The 27,089-nt window shown below is 45.6% G+C and overlaps 1 protein-coding gene and 1 long non-coding RNA gene across 2 annotated transcripts in view; both read left to right on the top strand.

The window, feature by feature from the left end:
* The window catches only part of LOC126474227 (uncharacterized), a 919,981-nt gene that overhangs the window by 165,718 nt on the left and 727,174 nt on the right, over positions 1 to 27,089 (top strand). Inside the window, exon 3 of the mRNA XM_050101692.1 lies at positions 4,861 to 4,898. Coding sequence (XP_049957649.1) covers positions 4,861 to 4,898 — 38 coding nt within the window. The remainder of the gene's footprint in view (positions 1 to 4,860; positions 4,899 to 27,089) is intronic.
* On the top strand, positions 12,717 to 16,211 carry LOC126474081 (uncharacterized). The gene is made up of 3 exons (XR_007586573.1): positions 12,717 to 12,796; positions 15,618 to 15,692; positions 15,916 to 16,211. It is a non-coding gene; the product is annotated as an uncharacterized LOC126474081 (long non-coding RNA).

Genomic DNA, 27,089 nt, shown 5'->3' with positions numbered 1-27,089 from the left:
ACTCATCGACTATATAAGATTTAATTTTCCGATTTAATTCTGGACGATCCGTCGTCTGAATTCGTTATTTACCAAAGTGAGCAAAATAAATACAGTTTATTTCCTCACTCAATACAAGAATGGAGCCGTCCAGAAAAATCGCTAATTTTAGGAGGAGATACTACTCGCTAACCACTGTCAAGCGGCTTGCGGGCTGTACATGTACATTTAGGTGGTATGGCGACCCGATGTGCAGGCGGACGTGTGTCATGAGGGGCGTGTCCGCCCAACGAGCTGCTGCTCGCAAAATACGCTGCAGTCAGCAGCTGACGCGGCACGCGTACAGACAGCCGTGCCGCCGCTCACACCGGAAATGTTTACGCCCACACAGCGCTTCCGATACTTCCGCAAGCCTCAAGGCAACCTGCCCATGCCGCTATTCAGAGCGACCGCCTGTACTACGATATAGAGTTGACGTCGAAACAGTATGCGCCCCCGGAGTAAGTGTCCTTAACCTTATACGCTGTCACCAGTCTCCTGTATTCTAAACTCTTTGAAAGTAGAAGAGGTGGCTGGATTCGTGATGTGGTCTCGTGTACCTCATCTACATTTATACTCCGCAAGCCACCCAACGGTGTGTGGCGGAGGGCACTTTACGTGCCACTGTCATTACCTCCCTTTCCTGTTCGAGTCGCGTATGGTTCGCGGGAAGGACGACTGCCGGAAAGCCTCCGTGCGCGCTCGAATCTCTCTAATTTTACATTCGTGATCTTCTCGGGAGGTATAAGTAGGGGGGAGCAATTTATTCGATACCTCATCCAGAAACGCACCCTCTCGAAACCTGGACAGCAAGCTACACCGCGATGCAGAGCGCCTCTCCCGCAGAGTCTGCCACTTGAGTTTGCTAAACATCTCCGTAACGCTATCACGCTTACCAAATAACCCTGTGACGAAACGCGCCGCTCTTCTTTGGATCTTCTCTATCTCCTCTGTCACCTCGACCTGGTAGGGATCCCACACTGATGAGCAATACTCAAGTATAGGTCGAACGAGTGTTTTGTAAGCCACCTCCTTTGTTGATGGACTACATGTTCTAAGGACTCTCCCAATGAATCTCAACCTGGTACCCGCCTTACCAACAATTTTATATGATCATTCCACTTCAAGTAGTTCCGTACGCATACTCCCAGATATTTTACAGAAGTAACTGCTACCAGTGTTTGTTCCGTTACCATATAATCATACAATAGAGGACCCTTCTTTCTATGTATTCGCAATACATTACATTTGTCTATGTTAAGGGTCAGTTGCCACTCCCTGCACCAAGTGCCTATCCGCTGCAGATCTTCCTGCATTTCGCTACAATTTTCTAATGCTGCAACTTCTCTGTATACTACAGCATCATCCGCGAAAAGCCGCTTCCGACACTATTTACTAGGTCATTTATATAGATTGTGAAAAGCAATGGTCCCATAACACTCCCCTGTGGCACGCCAGAGGTTACTTTAACGTCTGTAGACGTCTCTCCATTGAGAACAACATGCCGTGTTCTGTTTGCTAAGAACTCTTCAATCCAGCCACACAGCTGGTCTGATATTCCGTAGGCTCTTACTTTGTTTATCAGGTGACAGTGCGGAACTGTATCGAATGCCTTCCGGAAGTCAAGGAAAATGGCATCTACCTGTGAGCCTGTATCTAATATTTTCTGGGTCTCATGAACAAATAAAGCGAGTTGGGTCTCACACGATCGCTGTTTCCGGAATCCATGTTGATTCCTACAGAGTAGATTCTGGGTTTCCAGAAATGATATGATACGCGAGCAAAAAACTGTTTATAAGAAGTGGGGGTCCGCCCCCGGGTAGCTGAGTGGTCAGCGCGACAGAATGTCAATCCTAAGGGCCCGGGTTCGATTCCCGGCTGGGTCGGAGATTTTCTCCGCTCTGGGACTGGGTGTTGTGTTGTTCTAATCATCATCATTTCATCCCCATCGACGCGCAAGTCGCCGAAGTGACTTCAAATCGAAAGACTTGCCCCCGGCGAACGGTCTGCCCGACCGGAGGCCCTTGTCACACGACTGCATAAGAAGGGGAAAAAATCGATGCACAGAACACCAGGTCACAACGACATCGTGTATTGCAGAGTCCTAGAAAATATTCTAAGCTCGAATTCTGTGATTTTCTTGCAGGAAAAAGCGTCTCCCAGTCAACCATTTCACCTTATGATTAAATGGTAGGAGATAGGGGGAGAAAGGAAAGGAAAGGATTAGATTAGTGATGTCAGCTGCATCGAGACATACGCGGAATCAGCGGCGACGAGTGAAAATGTGTGATGGACCGGGATTTGAACCCGGGAGCTCCTGCTTGCTTGGCAGTTACGTTAACCACTGCGCCCCAGCGTTTATCGCAACTGCACAGACTATCTCGGCACGGCTCGTGGCCGACCCACATTCCCACAGAGTGCCATCTGTCTGCAGGTCCACTTCCTCCATGCTCGCTGCTCTGAGATTCCCACAGGAGGTAGGACGTACTTGTGCATCCGCGCTGAGGAAGTTGGATATATTGCTTTTCGAGGCATATCAGTTATATGATTGCGTGGTGTCTGTTAGTTCGGATACGTCCAAAAGAACAGACACCAATCATTTATATAGCATTATTCATACACGATAGCAAGTGCAAGTTGACGAGAGATTCCGTCTCCCTACAAGACGTTCTACACTGTACGGAATAGTCGCCTGATAACCATCATGCCTAGAAAAAGCTTAAGACAATGCAATATGGTGGAAGATCTTGATAATGCACAGAATACAGATCCACACTGCAGCGGAAGAGGGGTAATATGCAATGTATACAAGAACCTAGAAGTCATAATAAGAATGGCAGAGCAAGGATGCAAGGCAGGTGTCTCTACTGTTCAACTTACTTACCGGAAAATGTCGAGTTCTGATGTGGGATTAATATTCAGACTGAAAGAGTGTCAATTATAAATTTCGTTGATTACGTTGATATCCTACGTGAATGTGAAGAATTACGGTCGCAGGTTCGAATCCTGCCTCGGACATGGATGTGTGAGATGTCCTTAGGTTAGTTAGGTTTAATTAGTCCTAAGTTCTAGGCGACTGATGACCTCAGAAGTTAAGTCGAATAATGCTCAGAGCCATTTGCACCAAGAATTACGGGACCTGATGAATTGAATGATATGTCTGCTGTACACAGAATGTGGATTGAGAGTAAATCCAAAGAAGACGAGAGAATTTACGAGAAGGATAAATAACATTACTGACAAGCTTAACATCATAGTCGGAGATTAAATAGTAAGCGAGATGACGAGATTTTGCCACCTTGGTAGCGAAATAACGAGTGATGGACGAAGCAACGAGTACTAGTGAAGCATATAAACAGAGACAAAGAGGACATTCTTCGCCATCATGAGTCTACCAGCCTTAATTTAATAAAGTAATTTCTGAGAATGTTCGTGTGAAACAGAGAAGTGTATGGAACGGAATAACTGGATGTGGAAAAACCGGAAAGAAGAAAATTGAAACGTTTGAGTTGTGATGTTACAAAAGGATGCGGAAAATGATAAGGGGTAGTCAAATGAAAACGATACGGAAGGGAAAAAAAGCGAGTAAACTGCTCATTATTTCAGAAGTAACCGCTATGACTGTTAATACAAGGGTAATCCGAGAAGTAAGGTCTCCTATTTTTGTATAAGTACATACACCTGTTTATTTCTACAATGGTTTACATCAGTTTACAGCTTGAACATCTAGCTATTTTTTTCGACATAATCACTATTTCTGTCAATGCATTTTTATAGACGCTGTGGCAGTTTTTGTATGCCCATGTCATACCAGCTCGCCGCCATGCTGTTCAGAAAGTTATGAACCTCTTCTTTCACGTCGCCGTCGGAGCTGAATCGCTTTCCGGCCAAATGTTCTTTTAGCCTAGGGAACAGGTGATAGTCACTGGACGCCAAGTCAGGAGTAGAGGGTGGGTGGGTGATTATGTTCCAATGAAACTGTTGCAGGAGAGCAACGGTTTGCCGAGCGATGTGTGGGCGAGCGTAGTCATGGAGAATGTGTACACCCTTGCTCAACATTCCTCTTCTCCGGTTCTGAATTGCCTGTTTGAGTTTTTTCAGAGTCTCACAGTACCTGTCAGCATTAATTATGGTCTCAGCGATTCAGCTCCGACGACGAGGTGGAAGAAGAGGTTCATAGCTTTCTGAACATCATGGCGGCGAGCTGGTATGACATGGGCGTACAAAAACTGCCACAGCGTCTACAAAAATGCGTCGATAGAAATGGTGATTATGTCGAAAAATAGCGAAATGTTCAAGCTGTAAACTGATGTAAACCATTAGAAATAAATAGGTGTATGCACTTATAAAAAAAATAGGAGACCTTACTTTTCGGATTACCCTTGTACATTATCCCACTGTGAGACAAGACAGTCAGTGCCTGAATATTTACCTCCGGCACGGACCTCGGTTACTCATTGCGGACCCATATACTTTCATCGTGTAATAGGATCCTGGCACCGTCCTTAGCTCTGTCTTGTACACAGACAGTAAGAAAGCGCAACAGCAATCTATATCCGACTGCAGAGAGCCGCGTAGAAGGCAGCGATCGTGTGTGATCGATTCGGCCCCGGCTTCCACTGCGTAGTATTTCTCCCTCCCTGCCATCTCCTTCTCGCGTTCCTGCCCCTCTGTCCCCCTTCTGCTCACCGCGCACCAGCTAATTACGCGACACTTGCGCGCTTGTCCCCGCTTCTCCTCTTTAACTTGTCTCACCTGTCTTCTAGCTGTCGCTGGGACGCTGATGCAGTGCTGCAGCCGTGTCCTTCACATCGCCTGACTGATTGTTCTCTTTTGTTACAGGTGTGTGTTCTGGCGAGGCGTCGTCGCGCAGGCTCAAGGTAACACCGCGACAGCTGCCTGCCTACTTCTTTGGCGTCTACAGTCACCTTCCATCATCTGAAAATTATTTCTCTCATCACAAGTGCACTTCGCCTGTACTGCCGGGAGCAAACTACTATATATCACTCTGCAGCGAAGTGTGCGCTGATATGATACTTCCTGGCAGATTAAAACTGTGTGCCGGACCGAGACTCGAACTCGGGATCGAGTTCGAGTCTCGGTCCGGCACACAGTTCTAATCTGCCAGGAAGTTTCAAACTACTATATAGTTCACTGAAGAAAGAACCAGACACACGTTTTGAATCAATGACTAGTTGTGAGCCGGGCCCATCGTCAGATAGTAGCGAGAATTTCGAAAAATTCCACATTTTTGTCCCGTAATATAAGCGGCGATTAAAAAGTTTCCGTTCGAAGGCCGTACAGTTCAAAATTGGTACGCCAATCAGGCGTATCGTCGTAGTAAACAATCATCCCATCGACCCACCAGCTTGCAAATACCCATCTAGTAAAACTCCACATTCCGCTGCGTGAATAACTTCGTAACTGCTGCGCATCGTCGACCGACAGCAGTCGTGGACAGGTCAAGGCTTTTTTTAAAGGACTGAAAGTGTGATAATTGCATGGAGAGACATCAGGACTACAGGTAGGTGGACCGGTCAAGGCTTTTTTAAGGGACTGAAGGTGTGATAATTGCATGGGGAGACATTAGGACTACAGGCAGGTGGACCGGTCAAGGCTTTTTTTAAGGGACTGAAGGTGTGGTAATTGCATGGGGAGACATTAGGACTACAGGCGGATGGGCTGGTAAAGGCTTTTTTTAAGGGACTGAAGGTGTGATAATTGCATGGTGAGACATTAGGACTACAGGCGGGTGGACCGGTCAAAGCTTTTTTTAAGGGACTGAAGGTGTGATAAATGCATGGGGAGACATTAGGACCACAGGTGGGTGGACCGGTCAAGGCTTTCTTTAAGGGACTGAAGGTGTGATAATTGCATGGGGAGACATTAGGACTACAGGTGGGTGGACCAGTCAAGGCTTTTTTAAGGGACTGAAGGTGTGATAATTGCATGGGGAGACATTAGGACTACAGGCGGGTGGACTGGTCAAGGCTTTTTTTAAGGGACTGAAGGTGTGATAATTGCATGGGGAGACATTAGGACTACCGGTGGGTGGACCAGTCAAGGCTTTTTTAAGGGAGTGAAGGTGTGATAATTGCATGGGGAGACATTAGGACTACAGGCGGGTGGACCAGTCAAGGCTTTTTTAAGGGAGTGAAGGTGTGATAATTGCATGGGGAGACATTAGGACTACAGGCGGGTGGACCGGTCAAGGCTTTTTTAAGGGACTGAAGGTGTGATAATTGCATGGGGAGACATTAGGACTACAGGCGGATGGGCTGGTCAAGGCTTTTTTTAAGGGACTGAAGGTGTGATAATTGCATGGGGAGACATTAGGACTACAGGCGGGTGGACTGGTCAAGGCTTTTTTAAGGGACTGAAGGTGTGATAATTGCATGGGGAGACATTAGGACTACAGGCGGATGGGCTGGTCAAGGCTTTTTTTAAGGGACTGAAGGTGTGATAATTGCATGGGGAGACATTAGGACTACAGGCGGGTGGACCGGTCAAGGCTTTTTTAAGGGACTGAAGGTGTGATAATTGCATGGGGAGACATTAGGACTACAGGCGGGTGGACCGGTCAAGGCTTTTTTAAGGGACTGAAGGTGTGATGATTGCATGGGGAGACATTAGGACTACAGGCGGGTGGACCGGTCAAGGCTTTTTTAAGGGACTGAAGGTGTGATAATTGCATGGGGAGACATTAGGACTACAGGCGGATGGGCTGGTCAAGGCTTTCTTTAAGGGACTGAAGGTGTGATAATTGCATGGGGAGACATTAGGACTACAGGCGGGTGGACCGGTCAAGGCTTTTTTAAGGGACTGAAGGTGTGATAATTGCATGGGGAGACATTAGGACTACAGGCGGGTGGACCGGTCAAGGCTTTTTTTAAGGGACTGAAGGTGTGATAATTGCATGGGGAGACATTAGGACTACAGGCGGGTGGACCGGTCAAGGCTTTTTTAAGGGACTGAAGGTGTGATAATTGCATGGGGAGACATTAGGACTACAGGCGGGTGGACCGGTCAAGGCTTTTTTAAGGGAGTGAAGGTGTGATAATTGCATGGGGAGACATTAGGACTACAGGCGGGTGGACCGGTCAAGGCTTTTTTAAGGGACTGAAGGTGTGATAATTGCATGGGGAGACATTAGGACTACAGGCGGATGGGCTGGTCAAGGCTTTTTTTAAGGGACTGAAGGTGTGATAATTGCATGGGGAGACATTAGGACTACAGGCGGGTGGACTGGTCAAGGCTTTTTTAAGGGACTGAAGGTGTGATAATTGCATGGGGAGACATTAGGACTACAGGCGGATGGGCTGGTCAAGGCTTTTTTTAAGGGACTGAAGGTGTGATAATTGCATGGGGAGACATTAGGACTACAGGCGGGTGGACCGGTCAAGGCTTTTTTAAGGGACTGAAGGTGTGATAATTGCATGGGGAGACATTAGGACTACAGGCGGGTGGACCGGTCAAGGCTTTTTTAAGGGACTGAAGGTGTGATGATTGCATGGGGAGACATTAGGACTACAGGCGGGTGGACCGGTCAAGGCTTTTTTAAGGGACTGAAGGTGTGATAATTGCATGGGGAGACATTAGGACTACAGGCGGATGGGCTGGTCAAGGCTTTTTTTAAGGGACTGAAGGTGTGATAATTGCATGGGGAGACATTAGGACTACAGGCGGGTGGACCGGTCAAGGCTTTTTTAAGGGACTGAAGGTGTGATAATTGCATGGGGAGACATTAGGACTACAGGCGGGTGGACCGGTCAAGGCTTTTTTAAGGGACTGAAGGTGTGATAATTGCATGGGGAGACATTAGGACTACAGGCGGATGGGCTGGTCAAGGCTTTTTTTAAGGGACTGAAGGTGTGATAATTGCATGGGGAGACATTAGGACTACAGGCGGGTGGACCGGTCAAGGCTTTTTTAAGGGACTGAAGGTGTGATAATTGCATGGGGAGACATTAGGACCACAGGTGGGTGGACCGGTCAAGGCTTTTTTAAGGGACTGAAGGTGTGATGATTGCATGGGGAGACATTAGGACTACAGGCGGATGGGCTGGTCAAGGCTTTTTTTAAGGGACTGAAGGTGTGATGATTGCATGGGGAGACATTAGGACTACAGGCGGATGGGCTGGTCAAGGCTTTTTTTAAGGGACTGAAGGTGTGATAATTGCATGGGGAGACATTAGGACTACAGGCGGGTGGACCGGTCAAGGCTTTTTTAAGGGACTGAAGGTGTGATAATTGCATGGGGAGACATTAGGACTACAGGCGGATGGGCTGGTCAAGGCTTTTTTTAAGGGACTGAAGGTGTGATAATTGCATGGGGAGACATTAGGACTACAGGCGGGTGGACCGGTCAAGGCTTTTTTAAGGGACTGAAGGTGTGATAATTGCATGGGGAGACATTAGGACTACAGGCGGATGGGCTGGTCAAGGCTTTTTTTAAGGGACTGAAGGTGTGATAATTGCATGGGGAGACATTAGGACTACAGGCGGGTGGACCGGTCAAGGCTTTTTTAAGGGAGTGAAGGTGTGATAATTGCATGGGGAGACATTAGGACTACAGGCGGATGGGCTGGTCAAGGCTTTTTTTAAGGGACTGAAGGTGTGATAATTGCATGGGGAGACATTAGGACTACAGGCGGGTGGACCGGTCAAGGCTTTTTTAAGGGAGTGAAGGTGTGATAATTGCATGGGGAGACATTAGGACTACAGGCGGATGGGCTGGTCAAGGCTTTTTTTAAGGGACTGAAGGTGTGATAATTGCATGGGGAGACATTAGGACTACAGGCGGGTGGACCGGTCAAGGCTTTTTTAAGGGACTGAAGGTGTGATAATTGCATGGGGAGACATTAGGACTACAGGCGGTTGGGCTGGTCAAGGCTTTTTTTAAGGGACTGAAGGTGTGATAATTGCATGGGGAGACATTAGGACTACAGGCGGGTGGACCGGTCAAGGCTTTTTTAAGGGACTGAAGGTGTGATAATTGCATGGGGAGACATTAGGACTACAGGCGGATGGGCTGGTCAAGGCTTTTTTTAAGGGACTGAAGGTGTGATAATTGCATGGGGAGACATTAGGACTACAGGCAGGTGGACCGGTCAAGGCTTTTTTAAGGGAGTGAAGGTGTGGTAATTGCATGGGGAGACATTAGGACTACAGGCGGGTGGACCGGTCAAGGCTTTTTAAGGGACTGAAGGTGTGATGATTGCATGGGGAGACGTTAGGACTACAGGCGGGTGGACCGGTCAAGGCTTTTTTTAAGGGACTGAAGGTGTGATAATTGCATGGGGAGACATTAGGACTACAGGCGGATGGGCTGGTCAAGGCTTTTTTTAAGGGACTGAAGGTGTGATAATTGCATGGGGAGACATTAGGACTACAGGCGGGTGGACCGGTCAAGGCTTTTTTAAGGGACTGAAGGTGTGATAATTGCATGGGGAGACATTAGGACTACAGGCGGGTGGACCTGTCAAGGCTTTTTTAAGGGAGTGAAGGTGTGATAATTGCATGGGGAGACATTAGGACTACAGGCCGGTGGACCGGTCAAGGCTTTTTTAAGGGACTGAAGGTGTGATAATTGCATGGGGAGACATTAGGACTACAGGCGGGTGGACTGGTCAAGGCTTTTTTTAAGGGACTGAAGGTGTGATAATTGCATGGGGAGACATTAGGACTACAGGCGGATGGGCTGGTCAAGGCTTTTTTTAAGGGACTGAAGGTGTGATAATTGCATGGGGAGACATTAGGACTACAGGCGGGTGGACCGGTCAAGGCTTTTTTAAGGGACTGAAGGTGTGATAATTGCATGGGGAGACATTAGGACTACAGGCGGATGGGCTGGTCAAGGCTTTTTTTAAGGGACTGAAGGTGTGATAATTGCATGGGGAGACATTAGGACTACAGGCGGGTGGACCGGTCAAGGCTTTTTTAAGGGACTGAAGGTGTGATAATTGCATGGGGAGACATTAGGACTACAGGCGGATGGGCTGGTCAAGGCTTTTTTTAAGGGACTGAAGGTGTGATAATTGCATGGGGAGACATTAGGACTACAGGCGGGTGGACCGGTCAAGGCTTTTTTAAGGGACTGAAGGTGTGATAATTGCATGGGGAGACATTAGGACTACAGGCGGATGGGCTGGTCAAGGCTTTTTTTAAGGGACTGAAGGTGTGATAATTGCATGGGGAGACATTAGGACTACAGGCGGGTGGACCGGTCAAGGCTTTTTTAAGGGAGTGAAGGTGTGATAATTGCATGGGGAGACATTAGGACTACAGGCGGATGGGCTGGTCAAGGCTTTTTTTAAGGGACTGAAGGTGTGATAATTGCATGGGGAGACATTAGGACTACAGGCGGGTGGACCGGTCAAGGCTTTTTTAAGGGACTGAAGGTGTGATAATTGCATGGGGAGACATTAGGACTACAGGCGGATGGGCTGGTCAAGGCTTTTTTTAAGGGACTGAAGGTGTGATAATTGCATGGGGAGACATTAGGACTACAGGCGGGTGGATCGGTCAAGGCTTTTTTAAGGGACTGAAGGTGTGATAATTGCATGGGGAGACATTAGGACTACAGGCGGATGGGCTGGTCAAGGCTTTTTTTAAGGGACTGAAGGTGTGATAATTGCATGGGGAGACATTAGGACTACAGGCGGGTGGACCGGTCAAGGCTTTTTTAAGGGAGTGAAGGTGTGATAATTGCATGGGGAGACATTAGGACTACAGGCGGGTGGACCAGTCAAGGCTTTTTTAAGGGACTGAAGGTGTGATGATTGCATGGGGAGACGTTAGGACTACAGGCGGGTGGACCGGTCAAGGCTTTTTTTAAGGGACTGAAGGTGTGATAATTGCATGGGGAGACATTAGGACTACAGGCGGATGGGCTGGTCAAGGCTTTTTTTAAGGGACTGAAGGTGTGATAATTGCATGGGGAGACATTAGGACTACAGGCGGGTGGACCGGTCAAGGCTTTTTTAAGGGAGTGAAGGTGTGATAATTGCATGGGGAGACATTAGGACTACAGGCGGGTGGACCGGTCAAGGCTTTTTTAAGGGAGTGAAGGTGTGATAATTGCATGGGGAGACATTAGGACTACAGGCCGGTGGACCGGTCAAGGCTTTTTTAAGGGACTGAAGGTGTGATAATTGCATGGGGAGACATTAGGACTACAGGCGGGTGGACTGGTCAAGGCTTTTTTAAGGGACTGAAGGTGTGATAATTGCATGGGGAGACATTAGGACTACAGGCGGGTGGACCGGTCAAGGCTTTTTTAAGGGACTGAAGGTGTGATAATTGCATGGGGAGACATTAGGACTACAGGCGGGTGGACCGGTCAAGGCTTTTTTAAGGGAGTGAAGGTGTGATAATTGCATGGGGAGACATTAGGACTACAGGCGGGTGGACCGGTCAAGGCTTTTTTAAGGGAGTGAAGGTGTGATAATTGCATGGGGAGACATTAGGACTACAGGCGGGTGGACCGGTCAAGGCTTTTTTAAGGGAGTGAAGGTGTGATAATTGCATGGGGAGACATTAGGACTACAGGCCGGTGGACCGGTCAAGGCTTTTTTAAGGGACTGAAGGTGTGATAATTGCATGGGGAGACATTAGGACTACAGGCGGGTGGACTGGTCAAGGCTTTTTTAAGGGACTGAAGGTGTGATAATTGCATGGGGAGACATTAGGACTACAGGCGGGTGGACCGGTCAAGGCTTTTTTAAGGGACTGAAGGTGTGATAATTGCATGGGGAGACATTAGGACTACAGGCGGGTGGACCGGTCAAGCCTTTTTTAAGGGAGTGAAGGTGTGATAATTGCATGGGGAGACATTAGGACTACAGGCGGGTGGACCGGTCAAGGCTTTTTTAAGGGAGTGAAGGTGTGATAATTGCATGGGGAGACATTAGGACTACAGGCGGGTGGACCGGTCAAGGCTTTTTTAAGGGACTGAAGGTGTGATAATTGCATGGGGAGACATTAGGACTACAGGCGGATGGGCTGGTCAAGGCTTTTTTTAAGGGACTGAAGGTGTGATAATTGCATGGGGAGACATTAGGACTACAGGCGGGTGGACCGGTCAAGGCTTTTTTAAGGGACTGAAGGTGTGATAATTGCATGGGGAGACATTAGGACCACAGGTGGGTGGACCGGTCAAGGCTTTTTTAAGGGACTGAAGGTGTGATGATTGCATGGGGAGACATTAGGACTACAGGCGGATGGGCTGGTCAAGGCTTTTTTTAAGGGACTGAAGGTGTGATGATTGCATGGGGAGACATTAGGACTACAGGCGGATGGGCTGGTCAAGGCTTTTTTTAAGGGACTGAAGGTGTGATAATTGCATGGGGAGACATTAGGACTACAGGCGGGTGGACCGGTCAAGGCTTTTTTAAGGGACTGAAGGTGTGATAATTGCATGGGGAGACATTAGGGCTACAGGCGGATGGGCTGGTCAAGGCTTTTTTTAAGGGACTGAAGGTGTGATAATTGCATGGGGAGACATTAGGACTACAGGCGGGTGGACCGGTCAAGGCTTTTTTAAGGGACTGAAGGTGTGATAATTGCATGGGGAGACATTAGGACTACAGGCGGATGGGCTGGTCAAGGCTTTTTTTAAGGGACTGAAGGTGTGATAATTGCATGGGGAGACATTAGGACTACAGGCGGGTGGACCGGTCAAGGCTTTTTTAAGGGAGTGAAGGTGTGATAATTGCATGGGGAGACATTAGGACTACAGGCGGGTGGACCGGTCAAGGCTTTTTTTAAGGGACTGAAGGTGTGATAATTGCATGGGGAGACATTAGGACTACAGGCGGATGGGCTGGTCAAGGCTTTTTTTAAGGGACTGAAGGTGTGATAATTGCATGGGGAGACATTAGGACTACAGGCGGGTGGACCGGTCAAGGCTTTTTTAAGGGAGTGAAGGTGTGATAATTGCATGGGGAGACATTAGGACTACAGGCGGGTGGACCGGTCAAGGCTTTTTTAAGGGAGTGAAGGTGTGATAATTGCATGGGGAGACATTAGGACTACAGGCCGGTGGACCGGTCAAGGCTTTTTTAAGGGACTGAAGGTGTGATAATTGCATGGGGAGACATTAGGACTACAGGCGGGTGGACTGGTCAAGGCTTTTTTAAGGGACTGAAGGTGTGATAATTGCATGGGGAGACATTAGGACTACAGGCGGGTGGACCGGTCAAGGCTTTTTTAAGGGACTGAAGGTGTGATAATTGCATGGGGAGACATTAGGACTACAGGCGGGTGGACCGGTCAAGGCTTTTTTAAGGGAGTGAAGGTGTGATAATTGCATGGGGAGACATTAGGACTACAGGCGGGTGGACCGGTCAAGGCTTTTTTAAGGGAGTGAAGGTGTGATAATTGCATGGGGAGACATTAGGACTACAGGCGGGTGGACCGGTCAAGGCTTTTTTAAGGGAGTGAAGGTGTGATAATTGCATGGGGAGACATTAGGACTACAGGCGGGTGGACCGGTCAAGGCTTTTTTAAGGGACTGAAGGTGTGATAATTGCATGGGGAGACATTAGGACTACAGGCGGGTGGACCGGTCAAGGCTTTTTTAAGGGACTGAAGGTGTGATAATTGCATGGGGAGACATTAGGACTACAGGCGGATGGGCTGGTCAAGGCTTTTTTTAAGGGACTGAAGGTGTGATAATTGCATGGGGAGACATTAGGACTACAGGCGGGTGGACCGGTCAAGGCTTTTTTAAGGGACTGAAGGTGTGATAATTGCATGGGGAGACATTAGGACCACAGGTGGGTGGACCGGTCAAGGCTTTTTTAAGGGACTGAAGGTGTGATGATTGCATGGGGAGACATTAGGACTACAGGCGGATGGGCTGGTCAAGGCTTTTTTTAAGGGACTGAAGGTGTGATGATTGCATGGGGAGACATTAGGACTACAGGCGGATGGGCTGGTCAAGGCTTTTTTTAAGGGACTGAAGGTGTGATAATTGCATGGGGAGACATTAGGACTACAGGCGGGTGGACCGGTCAAGGCTTTTTTAAGGGACTGAAGGTGTGATAATTGCATGGGGAGACATTAGGACTACAGGCGGATGGGCTGGTCAAGGCTTTTTTTAAGGGACTGAAGGTGTGATAATTGCATGGGGAGACATTAGGACTACAGGCGGGTGGACCGGTCAAGGCTTTTTTAAGGGAGTGAAGGTGTGATAATTGCATGGGGAGACATTAGGACTACAGGCGGGTGGACCGGTCAAGGCTTTTTTAAGGGACTGAAGGTGTGATGATTGCATGGGGAGACGTTAGGACTACAGGCGGGTGGACCGGTCAAGGCTTTTTTTAAGGGACTGAAGGTCTGATAATTGCATGGGGAGACGTTAGGACTACAGGCGGGTGGACCGGTCAAGGCTTTTTTAAGGGAGTGAAGGTGTGATAATTGCATGGGGAGACATTAGGACTACAGGCGGGTGGACCGGTCAAGGCTTTTTTAAGGGAGTGAAGGTGTGATAATTGCATGGGGAGACATTAGGACTACAGGCCGGTGGACCGGTCAAGGCTTTTTTAAGGGACTGAAGGTGTGATAATTGCATGGGGAGACATTAGGACTACAGGCGGGTGGACTGGTCAAGGCTTTTTTAAGGGACTGAAGGTGTGATAATTGCATGGGGAGACATTAGGACTACAGGCGGGTGGACCGGTCAAGGCTTTTTTAAGGGAGTGAAGGTGTGATAATTGCATGGGGAGACATTAGGACTACAGGCGGGTGGACCGGTCAAGGCTTTTTTTAAGGGAGTGAAGGTGTGATATTTGCATGGGGAGACATTAGGACTACAGGCGGGTGGACCGGTCAAGGCTTTTTTAAGGGAGTGAAGGTGTGATAATTGCATGGGGAGACGTTAGGACTACAGGCGGGTGGACGGGTCAAGGCTTTTTTTAAGGGACTGAAGGTGTGATAATTGCATGGGGAGACATTAGGACTACAGGCGGATGGGCTGGTCAAGGCTTTTTTTAAGGGACTGAAGGTGTGATAATTGCATGGGGAGACATTAGGACTACAGGCGGGTGGACCGGTCAAGGCTTTTTTAAGGGAGTGAAGGTGTGATAATTGCATGGGGAGACATTAGGACTACAGGCGGGTGGACCGGTCAAGGCTTTTTTAACGGACTGAAGGTGTGATAATTGCATGGGGAGACATTAGGACTACAGGCGGGTGGACCGGTCAAGGCTTTTTTAAGGGACTGAAGGTGTGATAATTGCATGGGGAGACATTAGGACTGCTGGTGGGTGGACCAGTCAAGGCTTTTTTAAGGGACTGAAGGTGTGATAATTGCATGGGGAGACATTAGGACTACAGGCGGGTGGACCGGTCAAGGCTTTTTTAAGGGACTGAAGGTGTGATAATTGCATGGGGAGACATTAGGACTGCTGGTGGGTGGACCAGTCAAGGCTTTTTTAAGGGACTGAAGGTGTGATAATTGCATGGGGAGACATTAGGACTACTGGTGGGTGGACCAGTCAAGGCTTTTTTAAGGGACTGAAGGTGTGATAATTGCATGGGGAGGCATTAGGACTACAGGCGGGTGGACCGGTCAAGGCTTATTTAAGGGAGTGAAGGTGTGATAATTGCATGGGGAGACATTAGGACTACAGGCGGGTGGACCGGTCAAGGCTTTTTTTAAGGGACTGAAGGTGTGATAATTGCATGGGGAGACATTAGGACTACTGGTGGGTGGACCAGTCAAGGCTTTTTTTAAGGGACTGAAGGTGTGATAATTGCATGGGGAGGCATTAGGACTGCTGGTGGGTGGACCAGTCAAGGCTTTTTTAAGGGACTGAAGGTGTGATAATTGCATGGGGAGGCATTAGGACTACAGGCGGGTGGACCGGTCAAGGCTTTTTTAAGGGAGTGAAGGTGTGATAATTGCATGGGGAGACATTAGGACTACAGGCGGGTGGACCGGTCAAGGCTTTTTTTAAGGGACTGAAGGTGTGATAATTGCATGGGGAGACATTAGGACTACTGGTGGGTGGACCAGTCAAGGCTTTTTTTAAGGGACTGAAGGTGTGATAATTGCATGGGGAGACATTAGGACTAGAGGCGTGTGCCCAAGTGTCTCCCACTTAAAATGGCGTGGTGGATGACTTTGTCCTCCCAGAGCGAATGGCATCTTGTGTCGAACCAGGAGCCACGCAGGGTAGCCGTGTGGTCTTGGGCGCCTTCTCACGGTTCGCGCGGCTCCCCCCGTCGGAGGTTTGAGTCCTCCCTCGGCATGGGTGTGTGTGATATCCTTTGCGTAAGTTAGTTTACGGTAGATTAAGTAGTGTGTAAGCCTAAGGACCAATGACCTCAGCAGTTTGGTCCCATAGGAACTTACCACAGCCGGCCTGTGTGGCTGAGCGGTTCTAGGCGCTACAGTCTGGAACCGCGCGACCGCTACGGTCGCAGGTTCGAATCCTGCCTCGGGCATGGATGTGTGTGATGTCCTTAGGTTAGTTAGGTTTAAGTAGTTCTAAGTTCTAGTGGACTGATGACCTCAGAAGTTGAGTCCCATAGTGCTCAGAGCCGTTTGAACCATTTTTGAACTTACCACAAATTTCCAATTTTCGAACGGCAACCGCCACGGAACTTGGCGCACCACTCCACAATGGTGGTTTTCGACACACATGCTGTCCGGCACACATCCTTCATTTTCCGATGACTGTCTTAATAGTGTACGTCCTTCGGTGGCCAAGAAAAAGTTAACAGCAGATTGGTCCTATTTGGACGCATTTGTTACTAACGTTGCCATAGTCCGATAGTTCATAGAAAAATTTTGGAGTAGGAATTAAAATCCAGGAGAAGAAATAAAAACTTTTGCCAATGACACTGTAATTCTCTCAGGGACAGTAAGGGGCCTGGAAGAGCAGTTGAACCGAATGGACGGTATCTTGAACGGAGGATATAAGATGAACATCAACAACAGCAAAACGTAGATAATGGAATGTAGTCGAATTAAGTCAGGTGATGCTGAAGGAATTAGGTTAGGAAATGAGACACTTAAAGTAGTAAAGGTGTTTTGCTAATTGGGGAGCAAAATGACTGATGATGGTCGAAGTAGAGGGGACATGAAATGTAGACTGGCAGTGGCAAAGAAAGCGTTTCTGAACACAAATTTGTTAACATCGAGTATAGATTTAAGTGTCAGGAAGTCGTTTCTGAAAGTATTTGTATGGAGTGTGGCCATGTATGGATGTGAAACGTGGACGATGAATAGTTTAGACAAGAAGAGAATAGAAGCTTTCGAAATGTGGTGTTATAGAAGAATGCTGAAGATTAGATGGGTAGTTCACGTAACTAACGAGGAGGTACTGAGTAGTATTGGGGAGGAGAGGAATTTGGAGCACAAGCTGACTAAAAGAAGGGTCGGTTTGTAGGACACATTCTGAGGCATCAAGGGATCACCAATTCAATATTTGAGGGCACCGTGGAGGGTAAAAATCGTAGAGGGAGACCAAGAGATGAATACACTAAGCAGATTCAGAAGGATGTAGGTTGCAGAGATGAAGAAGCTTGCACAGGATAGAGTAGCATGGAGAGCTGCAGCAAAGCAGTCTCTGGACTAAACATGACAACAACAACAAAAACAACAGTTCACGTCTCCGATTTACTGCTTGCACGTAGGGAAGATGCGGATGCCACACTAATCCCTTGTCTACATGTTGCTGCTTATGTACCGGCATCGGAGTTGCTCTACGTTGTGTATTTGCTGCAGCAACGCCCTGAAACGTGAACTTCTTGATTGCCCGTTATACAGTATAACAGAATATTCGTTATTTTGTGGCATCATGATAAAATAACTGAATACTTCAATAACGTTGTTACAGTCTGTTTGTCACGCAGGTCATACTCCCCAGGTCTATAGAACTTATCTAACTAGCCCTTCATTCGCACTAATAGCCTGCTAACCGTCATGTAGCGTGTGGCGAAGAGTAGATTTTGTTCAACTAGCCTACGGGAATAAGAAAGGAAAGAGTCGTTCAATCAGCCGATATTTCGATGCATCTATACCTGCCTGTTCACTCTGCAATTGGCGCTTAATGCTTGGAGGATGGAACGAGTCACAACTTTCAAACTGTATCCATGCAGATACTGTTAAATAGATAATTAGTTTTCTGTGGTTATACAGGGTGACCCAAAAGTCCGTTATCATATGAAATTTGAATACTTCGCAGAATAATTCAAGTAGAGAGTTAAAAACTGATACATATGCTTGAAATGATACGGGGTTTTATTGAAACAAAAAAAAATGCACAAAATGATTAACAAGGGCGCTTCGTATGATACAAAAGCGTATGGTGAGAAATTGCCATCGGATATAGTCTTTTAGCATCCCTAATGAGATCGGACGATCGCAGTACGTTGCGACTTCAGGTAACCCCACAAACAACAATCACACGGATTGAGGTCTGCGGACGTGGGAGGCCAAACATGACGGAAGTGGTGGCCCAGCACGCGATCCTCACCAAACGAAGTGCCCAAGAAATCTTTCAAACCTGTAGCAATATGGGGTGGAGCCCCCATACCGCATAAAAGTCATACCTTCCAGCAATTTTTTATCAACCCCGCTAGGGATGAGCTCACTTCGCCTCTCACTACAGCTAATTTCATACATGATTCTCATGCGGCGTCACTGACGTGTTGCTGTCCAGCTCCATCTCTGTTGGCCAGATTTTGCACTCGTTTTTGGTTTCAGTAAAATCCCACGCCATTTCAGGCACGTGTGCCAATTTTTACCTCTCTACATACATACATTGTTTCACAAATTAGTGCGCGTACATTAACCCACGAATTAGTGCATTTTCAAATGTTAACGGACTTTCTGGTCGCCCTGTACATTATAATAATAGCGGAGATAAAATGATGATGGAAGTAGGCATATGAAGATGTAGTAGTAGTAGTAGTAGTAGTAGTAGTAGTAGTATTGACAGCGTTGGTGATGTGGTAACAGCGATAGTTATTTTTGTTGTATTTTAACCTTAAAGTCATTATTATAAAGTCTTTATTATTTTATATAAAGTGAATGTAGAAATGTAACTGAAGAGCGGAAATGGAAACGCTCTAAAGGCCATTTTCATCAACAACTGTTGTGTCCTCGGTCCTCCGTTGTACTTTCCTATACTTGTTCCAAGTGTCAAATCATGGAGAAAATGTTTCAAACCTGGAGCATGGTGTTTGTGCCAAGCAGTGATTCCGTCAGGATTTCTAAATGTCGTTCCAATACATACAACTAACTTCTTTGATTTTGAAGGCGCTGCCGAAACGTTTTCGCAGGTTTATAAAAGTGTCTCATACTCACTCATCTCTGGTAGATATTAATAATTATTACTCTCAAACAGAAGAATCAAAAAACGTCAATGGATCCAGAAGAGGAAAGATCGTGGTAGATGTGTGCTATGTCCGACTTCGTCTAAATTGGAAATTTGTGGTAAGTTGTATGGGACCAAACTGCTGAGGTCATCGGTTCCTAAGCTGACACACTACTTAATCTAATTTTAACTAACTTACCCAAAGGACAACACACACACGCATGCCCAAGGTAGGACTCGAACCTCCGACGGGGGAAACCGCGATACTTCGTCTAAAAGACCAGCCACATTGATCAGTTGTAAAACAGAAAAACGTGTTGACAATATTGCCATTTCTTCATCAACGGAACAGGGAATTTTCAATAAATTTGTAGTGTCTGATCCCAAGAGTGAAATCGGGTAAGAAACTGAAACCGTTACTGAGAGCTTTTTTTCGTGAATTAAATTTTTTTATTCTCTAGAAAAAAAGTACGTAAAATGAAATGAGGAATGTTTTTTATTGACTACAGTTCTACTACTTATAATATATCTGCTGCATTTTTGTACTCGTATTATCACAAATAAAAAAGTGCCTAATTATTAATGGCACTTGAAACAGAAACTTTATTATTGACAGAACCAGTTAGTTTCCTGGTATGGCATTCAGGCAGTTCGTAAGAAATAGTTTACTTCGGAATTTGTATTACTTTTTGCAGTGACGAGATTGGCAGCATAATTCTGTGGTACCAGAGTACCTTCTCACCTTTTTTGATGTGAATAAGTTATGCACATAAAGAGATACGAGGGGCGTTCAATAAGAAATCCAACTCTTTTTTTCTTGGTCAATTTCGGTTGGAAAAAAGCGTAATTTGTTGTTCGGGACATCGTGGAACATCCCCGCTTCAGCCCCTATAGTTTCATGAAGTTCCAACTGGTGGTGGCAATATACGTAGCTTTCAAAACAGTATCTATAACGGAGGTCATTGTTTCTTTTGGCGGGAGCATCGCAGATATTCAGTGCAGAATGTCTATGGAGACCCGGCAGTGAACAAAACCACGATGAGTCGTTGGCGAGGCGTCTGTCAGCATCGCAACAAGGTCGCGCAAACCTGTCCTGCAATGTTGGAACGTGCGGACACACTCATTCGAGGTGATCGACGGACCACAAAACACGTGACACCTGGACGTCACTGCTGGTAGTGCTCGCACGCACATCCACCAGTTGGGCTACTCAAAGGTGTACATTGTTTTCTGATTCTCCTTACACAAAAAAGTGAGATGTGGAACTGAGAACGTTTTCCAGTTCCACAGTTCAGTTGCGGGTATAAAATACAGCCTATTGTAATGCACTAAGTAGTAGGTTTTAATGTTGAGTAAATAAATTAGTAAATGTGCCTCTACTCGTCTACTCTCGAACAACATGTGGATTGGCAAAAAGGAACAACTAAAAAACTAAAACTAAAAACTAAAAAACTAATAAACTTGAATGTCAAAGTTGTGATGCAGTATACATAGGCATGACATGCAGGGATTTTGAAACAAGATACAAAGAACATATCAGATGTTGGAAGTATGAAACAAACCATTCCACATTTGCAGAGCATTTAAAACACTACAACCATCATCCTACAAACATGGAACAAGAAATGAAAATAATGAGAATAAGCAACCATGACAAACATCTTATACAAATGCAAGAAAACTTCCACATCCAGAAAGCCATAGCAGAAAACAAACATGTGATAAATGAACAAACACACATCAGCACAGGCTCCTTACTACACCTAATAAAGGAAATGATAACATAAAAAAAGTATATAACACCAAAATACACACACACACACACACACACACACACACACACACACACACACACACACAGCCCCCCCTCCAAAAAAAAAAAAAAAAAAAATGAATAACACCAAAATACAGACAGACACACATACACAGCACAAAAAGAAAATATACTTATATCACACCAAAACACACACACACACATACACAGGACATAAACAAAAATAAATAATTAAATACAATTAAATTAAATTAAATTAATATGACACCAAAAAACACTCATACACACACACACACACACACACACACACACACACACACATACACAAGCGCACACACAAATGCATACACGAACAGACCACAGATACTTCGATAGTTACACTCATAAGTTTGGCAGTAATATTCGATCTTTGGCAAAAACATTTGACAGTCGGCAACAGAAACCAAAACATTGCATTAAAACAAGCGTTCAGTGCATAGTGCTGTGGAATGCGGAAAAAACAGCTAATTGGCGCTCATAGGAAGAAGAACAAGACCAAAAATGCAACAGGACCGTAATATGTAAGAAACTGTCTACGCAACCTGTAAGTACAGTTCAAAACATTACTACTTAATAGGAAATACCAACCACCAGAACTGTTTATAACCTATAGGCACAGTGACAAAAATGTAAATAAAATAGCTAACATATGTACATATTACAGGCCACTGATGATGCCTTGCAGAAAATAAAGGCGAAACGAGTATGGCACTAAAATTGTGTTTTATTCAGTTGCTGTCAGACGGTCCTTAAGTGAATATCATCAACATACCGTAGAACAACTAAATTTTTCGGTGCGAGCTCCTATTTCTCTTTATTTTATTGCGATGGCCATTTTTCCCAGGGTAAGCGAAAGGCAACAAAATCTTTTGATATGATGATCGCAATTTCGTGAAATGATTTCATCGCAATGGAAAAACTCTTTTCTCAGTGATTGCCACTCCAATTCACTTGTCATATCCCCTATTCGCGATAACAAAACAACACCTCCTCCTTCGATCTTGTTGGATCTGTTGCATCTTTTAACTGTTCTGACAATACTTCGATGTTGTCTACATATTCGTTCCAATTTAAGTAGTTTATGACTGTAATTCCTACGTATTTAATTACATCGGCAACCTCTAAATTTTTATAATTCAGTATATAACATTAATTGAGCAGAATTCTCTGAATACCCATGTGGAGCTTCTCACAATTGTAGTGATGGATTTGTATTACGTCTCCACACTGGGAAGTCCAAATGATGTCACAAAATAAAGGCAATCATAATTAATCAGATTTCATAGCAGTGAACCTTAACAGGTGTCTAGTATAGATAGAAACCAACTTGGGGCGTCGATTGTGTAGTGATGGACTTATTGCGCCCTCAAGTTTATGAAGTTTAACTGATGTCCAGTACATTAAAATAATTACAAATGATGTGTTCAAATGCTGTTGTCTTACAGCCAATTGATATAATACACGTTAATTAGACTTCTCGAACCTGGGCCCTAGCTAAATCCATGACTACACTTTTACTTGTTCAGGGTCAGTTAATGCTTTTCGATCATTCTATATCACTTTGTAATTCGATTTGATCTTTTGTTGACTTCACAAGACAGTAAATGATGCAAACAATCTAAGCTACTCAGATTGTCTCCTAAATCATTTGTATGCAAGAGCAGCAAACAGTCTTATCATATGCCCCAAGGGAACGCATGATACAACTTGACATAACTTCTGAGTCACTATGCAATTTCTTGTCAAATAACTATTGTGACCCCTCGTACTGGAAATCACGAATCAAGTCACATGTCTGGGTAGATATTGCGTAGACGCGTTATTTGGTTAGAAGCTACTTACTTTCAAGGCGATCAGTACCTTCCCTCCTCTTTCAAGAGTGACAGTTTGTTTACACGTCGAATCGTCGACAGATTTGGAGATATTACTCGGACACGTTCCTGCAATGTATTCGGCCAGTATATATACTTCTTGAGATAGCATTATCATTAAATCTGCACCTCCACTATGCAAACCGATTTTTTTTATATATTTATATATAAGAAAAAAGTTTGTTGACTCTTCTTTGAAGGTATACTCTACAGCATGGCTTTATTTATGCACGGCTGGTTTCGATATCATTTTCTGGTCGATGAAAAACAAGTGATACCGGCTTGCTAATGCGAGTCATTGTCAACGCGGATAAGACAACAATGTCTAGCCCTGGCAACGCGGTCTGACTAGATTTGCATCGACTACAAGCTAGCTGTCAACAAATAAAGCCTTATTGCAACTTCTTGGCCGTCATGCCCTCTTTTTTCAAGTTCTCATCTCCTTTGAGTCCTGTCTGCCTCCTAAAGCGTGCAGGATGGAGTTGGGCAGTGCCTGACGAGATGGTGCAGTTATGTGAGAGTCATAAATAAAACAGGGCGACAACGGAAGCGCCCTAAATTTCTCGCCAGTGTGGAAAAGTTTTTTAATTTAAAGTTTCATAAGGAGCAACGCGCGGAAAATTTAATTTTGAGTACGGTAAGCAGAGGACCCCAGCAAGTTTTTCCGCTTGCGGAAACGTTTTCTCCTCTCCATTTTGCTTAATTTTCCTCCGCACATGCTGTCGAGGAAGGCGGCGTCGTCGCTGACGCACTGGCCTCCTCCACGCAACAATTTTCAGTTTTGTTTCACTGTTTAGGTGGAGCGACGCAAAGAAATTATTAGTGCACTCAGAAGAGCCGAGGAAAAACGAAAAGAAGAAAAATGGCTCCTACGAGAGAGGGGATCTTATGAAGTGTGCTTCTGCAGAGGGTCCCAAACGCTTAGGCTCAAAATTATACAGCTGGTAGAGGTTTGTAAACTGAGTGCTTAGAGATCGGAACTAGCGACCGGAAATAAAATTTCCTTAGTACATAAACAACTTACAAGTTGTACAAATAAATTGAAGTACTATTTACTGTTAAACGTGATGATCACTAGGTCAGCGTATGTGTTAATAACGACGCAAACAATTTCATAAAATACAATTAAAAAAAAATTATCATGTGTCAGACACTTATCTTCTCCCGCTGCGCGTTTCGACCTTTACATCCTTTCAGGAGGGTGCATATGTAACCAACTTCTTTACCTGATAATAGTTAGTTGTCTGCTTTACTCTTCATTTCGAAGATTTTCCAGCAAAAAGCGGACGTCAGAGCGTTGTGTACACATCCTGTATCGCTGAACATCTCATATAAACATAAAATCCTGTGTGATCTCTTCAGTAACAAGTTTGTTTGCGCTGCCATCATCCACAGCTAGAGCATAAATGTTCGTTTTCTAAATGATCTCTGGAGTCTTTGGTGGAAAGAAAATGAATCACCACATGTTTGTAAACAATTTCATACGTGTTTGCTGGAAAGGAGTGCTCAGGTAACAGCTGCTGGTGCCCACGAATTGCAGAGCAAGGCTAGTTACAGTGGAGTGCCGTTCCACGAACAACACGTGGGCGCAAGTTTGCGATGAGTGCGATGTTTCTACAGTATCCTGACAATCGTGGCGGTGGGCGACATCAAGAGCCCAGCGTTACTACCGTCTGCCTGGTCATTGCCCTGTTAACGATGTCCAACCCGACGTAGGAACACCTCCAGGGTGTTTAGCTGAGCGGCGGAAGCGCAGAATGTAGCTCACATTGATAACTCATCGGTATTGTTTCAGCAACTAAAGACTGGCTCTTGGTTGTTTATGTTCGTGAAACAAACGATTAGAATCAAGCGTTCTTACAAACAAGATGAAGTGCAGTTAAACACTGTGTGTTCGTTCTTGTCATTTTGTCGCTGTCTATTAAAATTAGTTCCGCCCGCATCTCGTGGTCGTGCGGTAGCGTTCTCGCTTCCGACGCCCGGGTTCCCGGGTTCGATTCCCGGCGGGGTCAGGGATTTTCTCTGCCTCGTGATGGCTGGGTGTTGTGTGCTGTCCTTAGGTTAGTTCGGTTTAAGTAGTTCTAAGTTCTAGGGGACTGATGACCATAGATGTTAAGTCCCATAGTGCTCAGAGCCATTTGAACCATTTTTTTATTAAAATTAGTTCCTCCCCACTAAGTTATTAAATAACCATTATTGTAACTAACAACTCATAAAAATCAAATTTGGAAGTTTTGAAATACTTGATAGTGCGTCTTCACAAAGAGGAGAGAAAATTTCGTTAGAATGTGGGTTCATGCTGCATTGCACTAATCACTAATTTGTTAAAGTTCTTCACTGGCGATACCAGAAGTAAAGCTGCCTGTGTCAGTAACCAGCGAACTGACAGCTGGGAGTAAATGCTGAGTAGGCTGATACAAAGACGAAAGTGTTTTCGCCTCATACCGAATTTTACGTGGGCGTTTTACGTGTACAAGTACTTCGAAAATCCGCATCTCGGAAACAGTTACAGATACCAAGAAAAGTTTTCAAGGTTGTTCGAGATCAGGGTCTTAGAAATACATCGTAAAAATTTCAGCCGTTTGCTGTGGACACCCGCTTGGAAACCCTGGCCGGCCGGGGTGGCCGAGCGGTTCTGGGCGCTACAGTCTGGAACCGCGCGACCGCTACGGTCGCAGGTTCGAATCCTGTCTCGGGCATGTTCTTAGGTTAGTTAGGTTTAAGTAGTTCCAAGTTCTAGGGGACTGATGACCTCAGAAGTTAAGTCCCATAGTGCTCAGAACCATTTGAACCGTTTGAAACCCTGGACTCGTTTTTGATACCCAAGAACATCGGTTTTCGGGTTTTCTCAGGAATGGTTTTAGGGTTTTCTCAGGAAGTGCCCATTAACTACAGGGTGAGCACAAAGTCTTGCCCTGTTTATAACAATTTATTACATAATAACCGTTTGACATAATAATTTACATTTGGTGCAGTTACATAGTTTAGTGTTACTAGTTTTTTAAGACCACTCACGTTAGTAAACCTCAACATGTGTTCCCTTGGTAGCTCGGAGAATGTCGAGACGGTATTCCAGTTCCCGCCAGGTGTTTCGTAACATGTGTTCTGTCACAGTACCCACAGCAGCTTGTATCCTAGCCTTCAGTTCGTCTTTGTCAGCAACTGGTGTGACGAAGACTCTGTCCTTCATATAGCCCCAGAAAAAAAAGTCAAGGGGCGTAATGTCTGGAGAGGGGAGTAATGTCCGGATCGGTGGATTGGAAGGAACGGTCCAACACCCTAGCCACCCCTCTCTCCAGACATTACGCCCCTTGACTTTTTTTTCTGAGGCTATATCAAGGACAGAGTCTCCGTCACACCAGTTGCTGACGTCGACGAACTGAAGCCTAGGATACAAGCTGCTGTGGGTACTGTGACAGAACACATGTTACAACACACCTGCGGGAACTGGAATACCGCCTCGACATTCTCCGAGCTATCAGGGGAGGTTCGCTAACGTAAGCGGTCTTAAAAAAACTAGCAACACTAACCTATGTAACGACATCAAATGTAACTTATTATGTCAAACGGTTATTCTGTAATAAATTATTATAATAAGGGCAAGAATTCGTGCTGACCTTGTAAATTGTGCCTCCATAAGTCCGTTAAGGTGCCCAATGGACCACATGTAAGGCAAAAGGAACCAACCGATTTCCTCCATTTGCCTAAGCTAGAGTAAATGCACAATGTTCAAACTGTGACTCTGTCCTGTGTAATAGTTATCCTAAGACGATACTTAATGGTGGGTATACAAATGGTCACTAGCACAACAATTAACCCTACCTTTCTATCACCAATGGAACCTGAGCTATGAGCCATGGAAAAGTCCCGTTTTAACGCGCAGCAAATCGAACATACGAGGGGGTTCAATAAGTAATGCATTTTTTTAAAGCAGCTTGGTTTAATTCAAGATTCGAATGCACCATTATGTTCCTCGCTCTTTTGGCTACAAAACCCTATTTTTCAACATCATCTCCGTTTAATGCGATGGAAGGCCTATATACCCGCATGGTATCA

This window comes from Schistocerca serialis, chromosome 4 (assembly GCF_023864345.2).
Source record: "Schistocerca serialis cubense isolate TAMUIC-IGC-003099 chromosome 4, iqSchSeri2.2, whole genome shotgun sequence".
Lineage (NCBI taxonomy): Eukaryota > Metazoa > Arthropoda > Insecta > Orthoptera > Acrididae > Schistocerca > Schistocerca serialis.
This window is presented reverse-complemented; position numbering and strand designations above follow the sequence as displayed.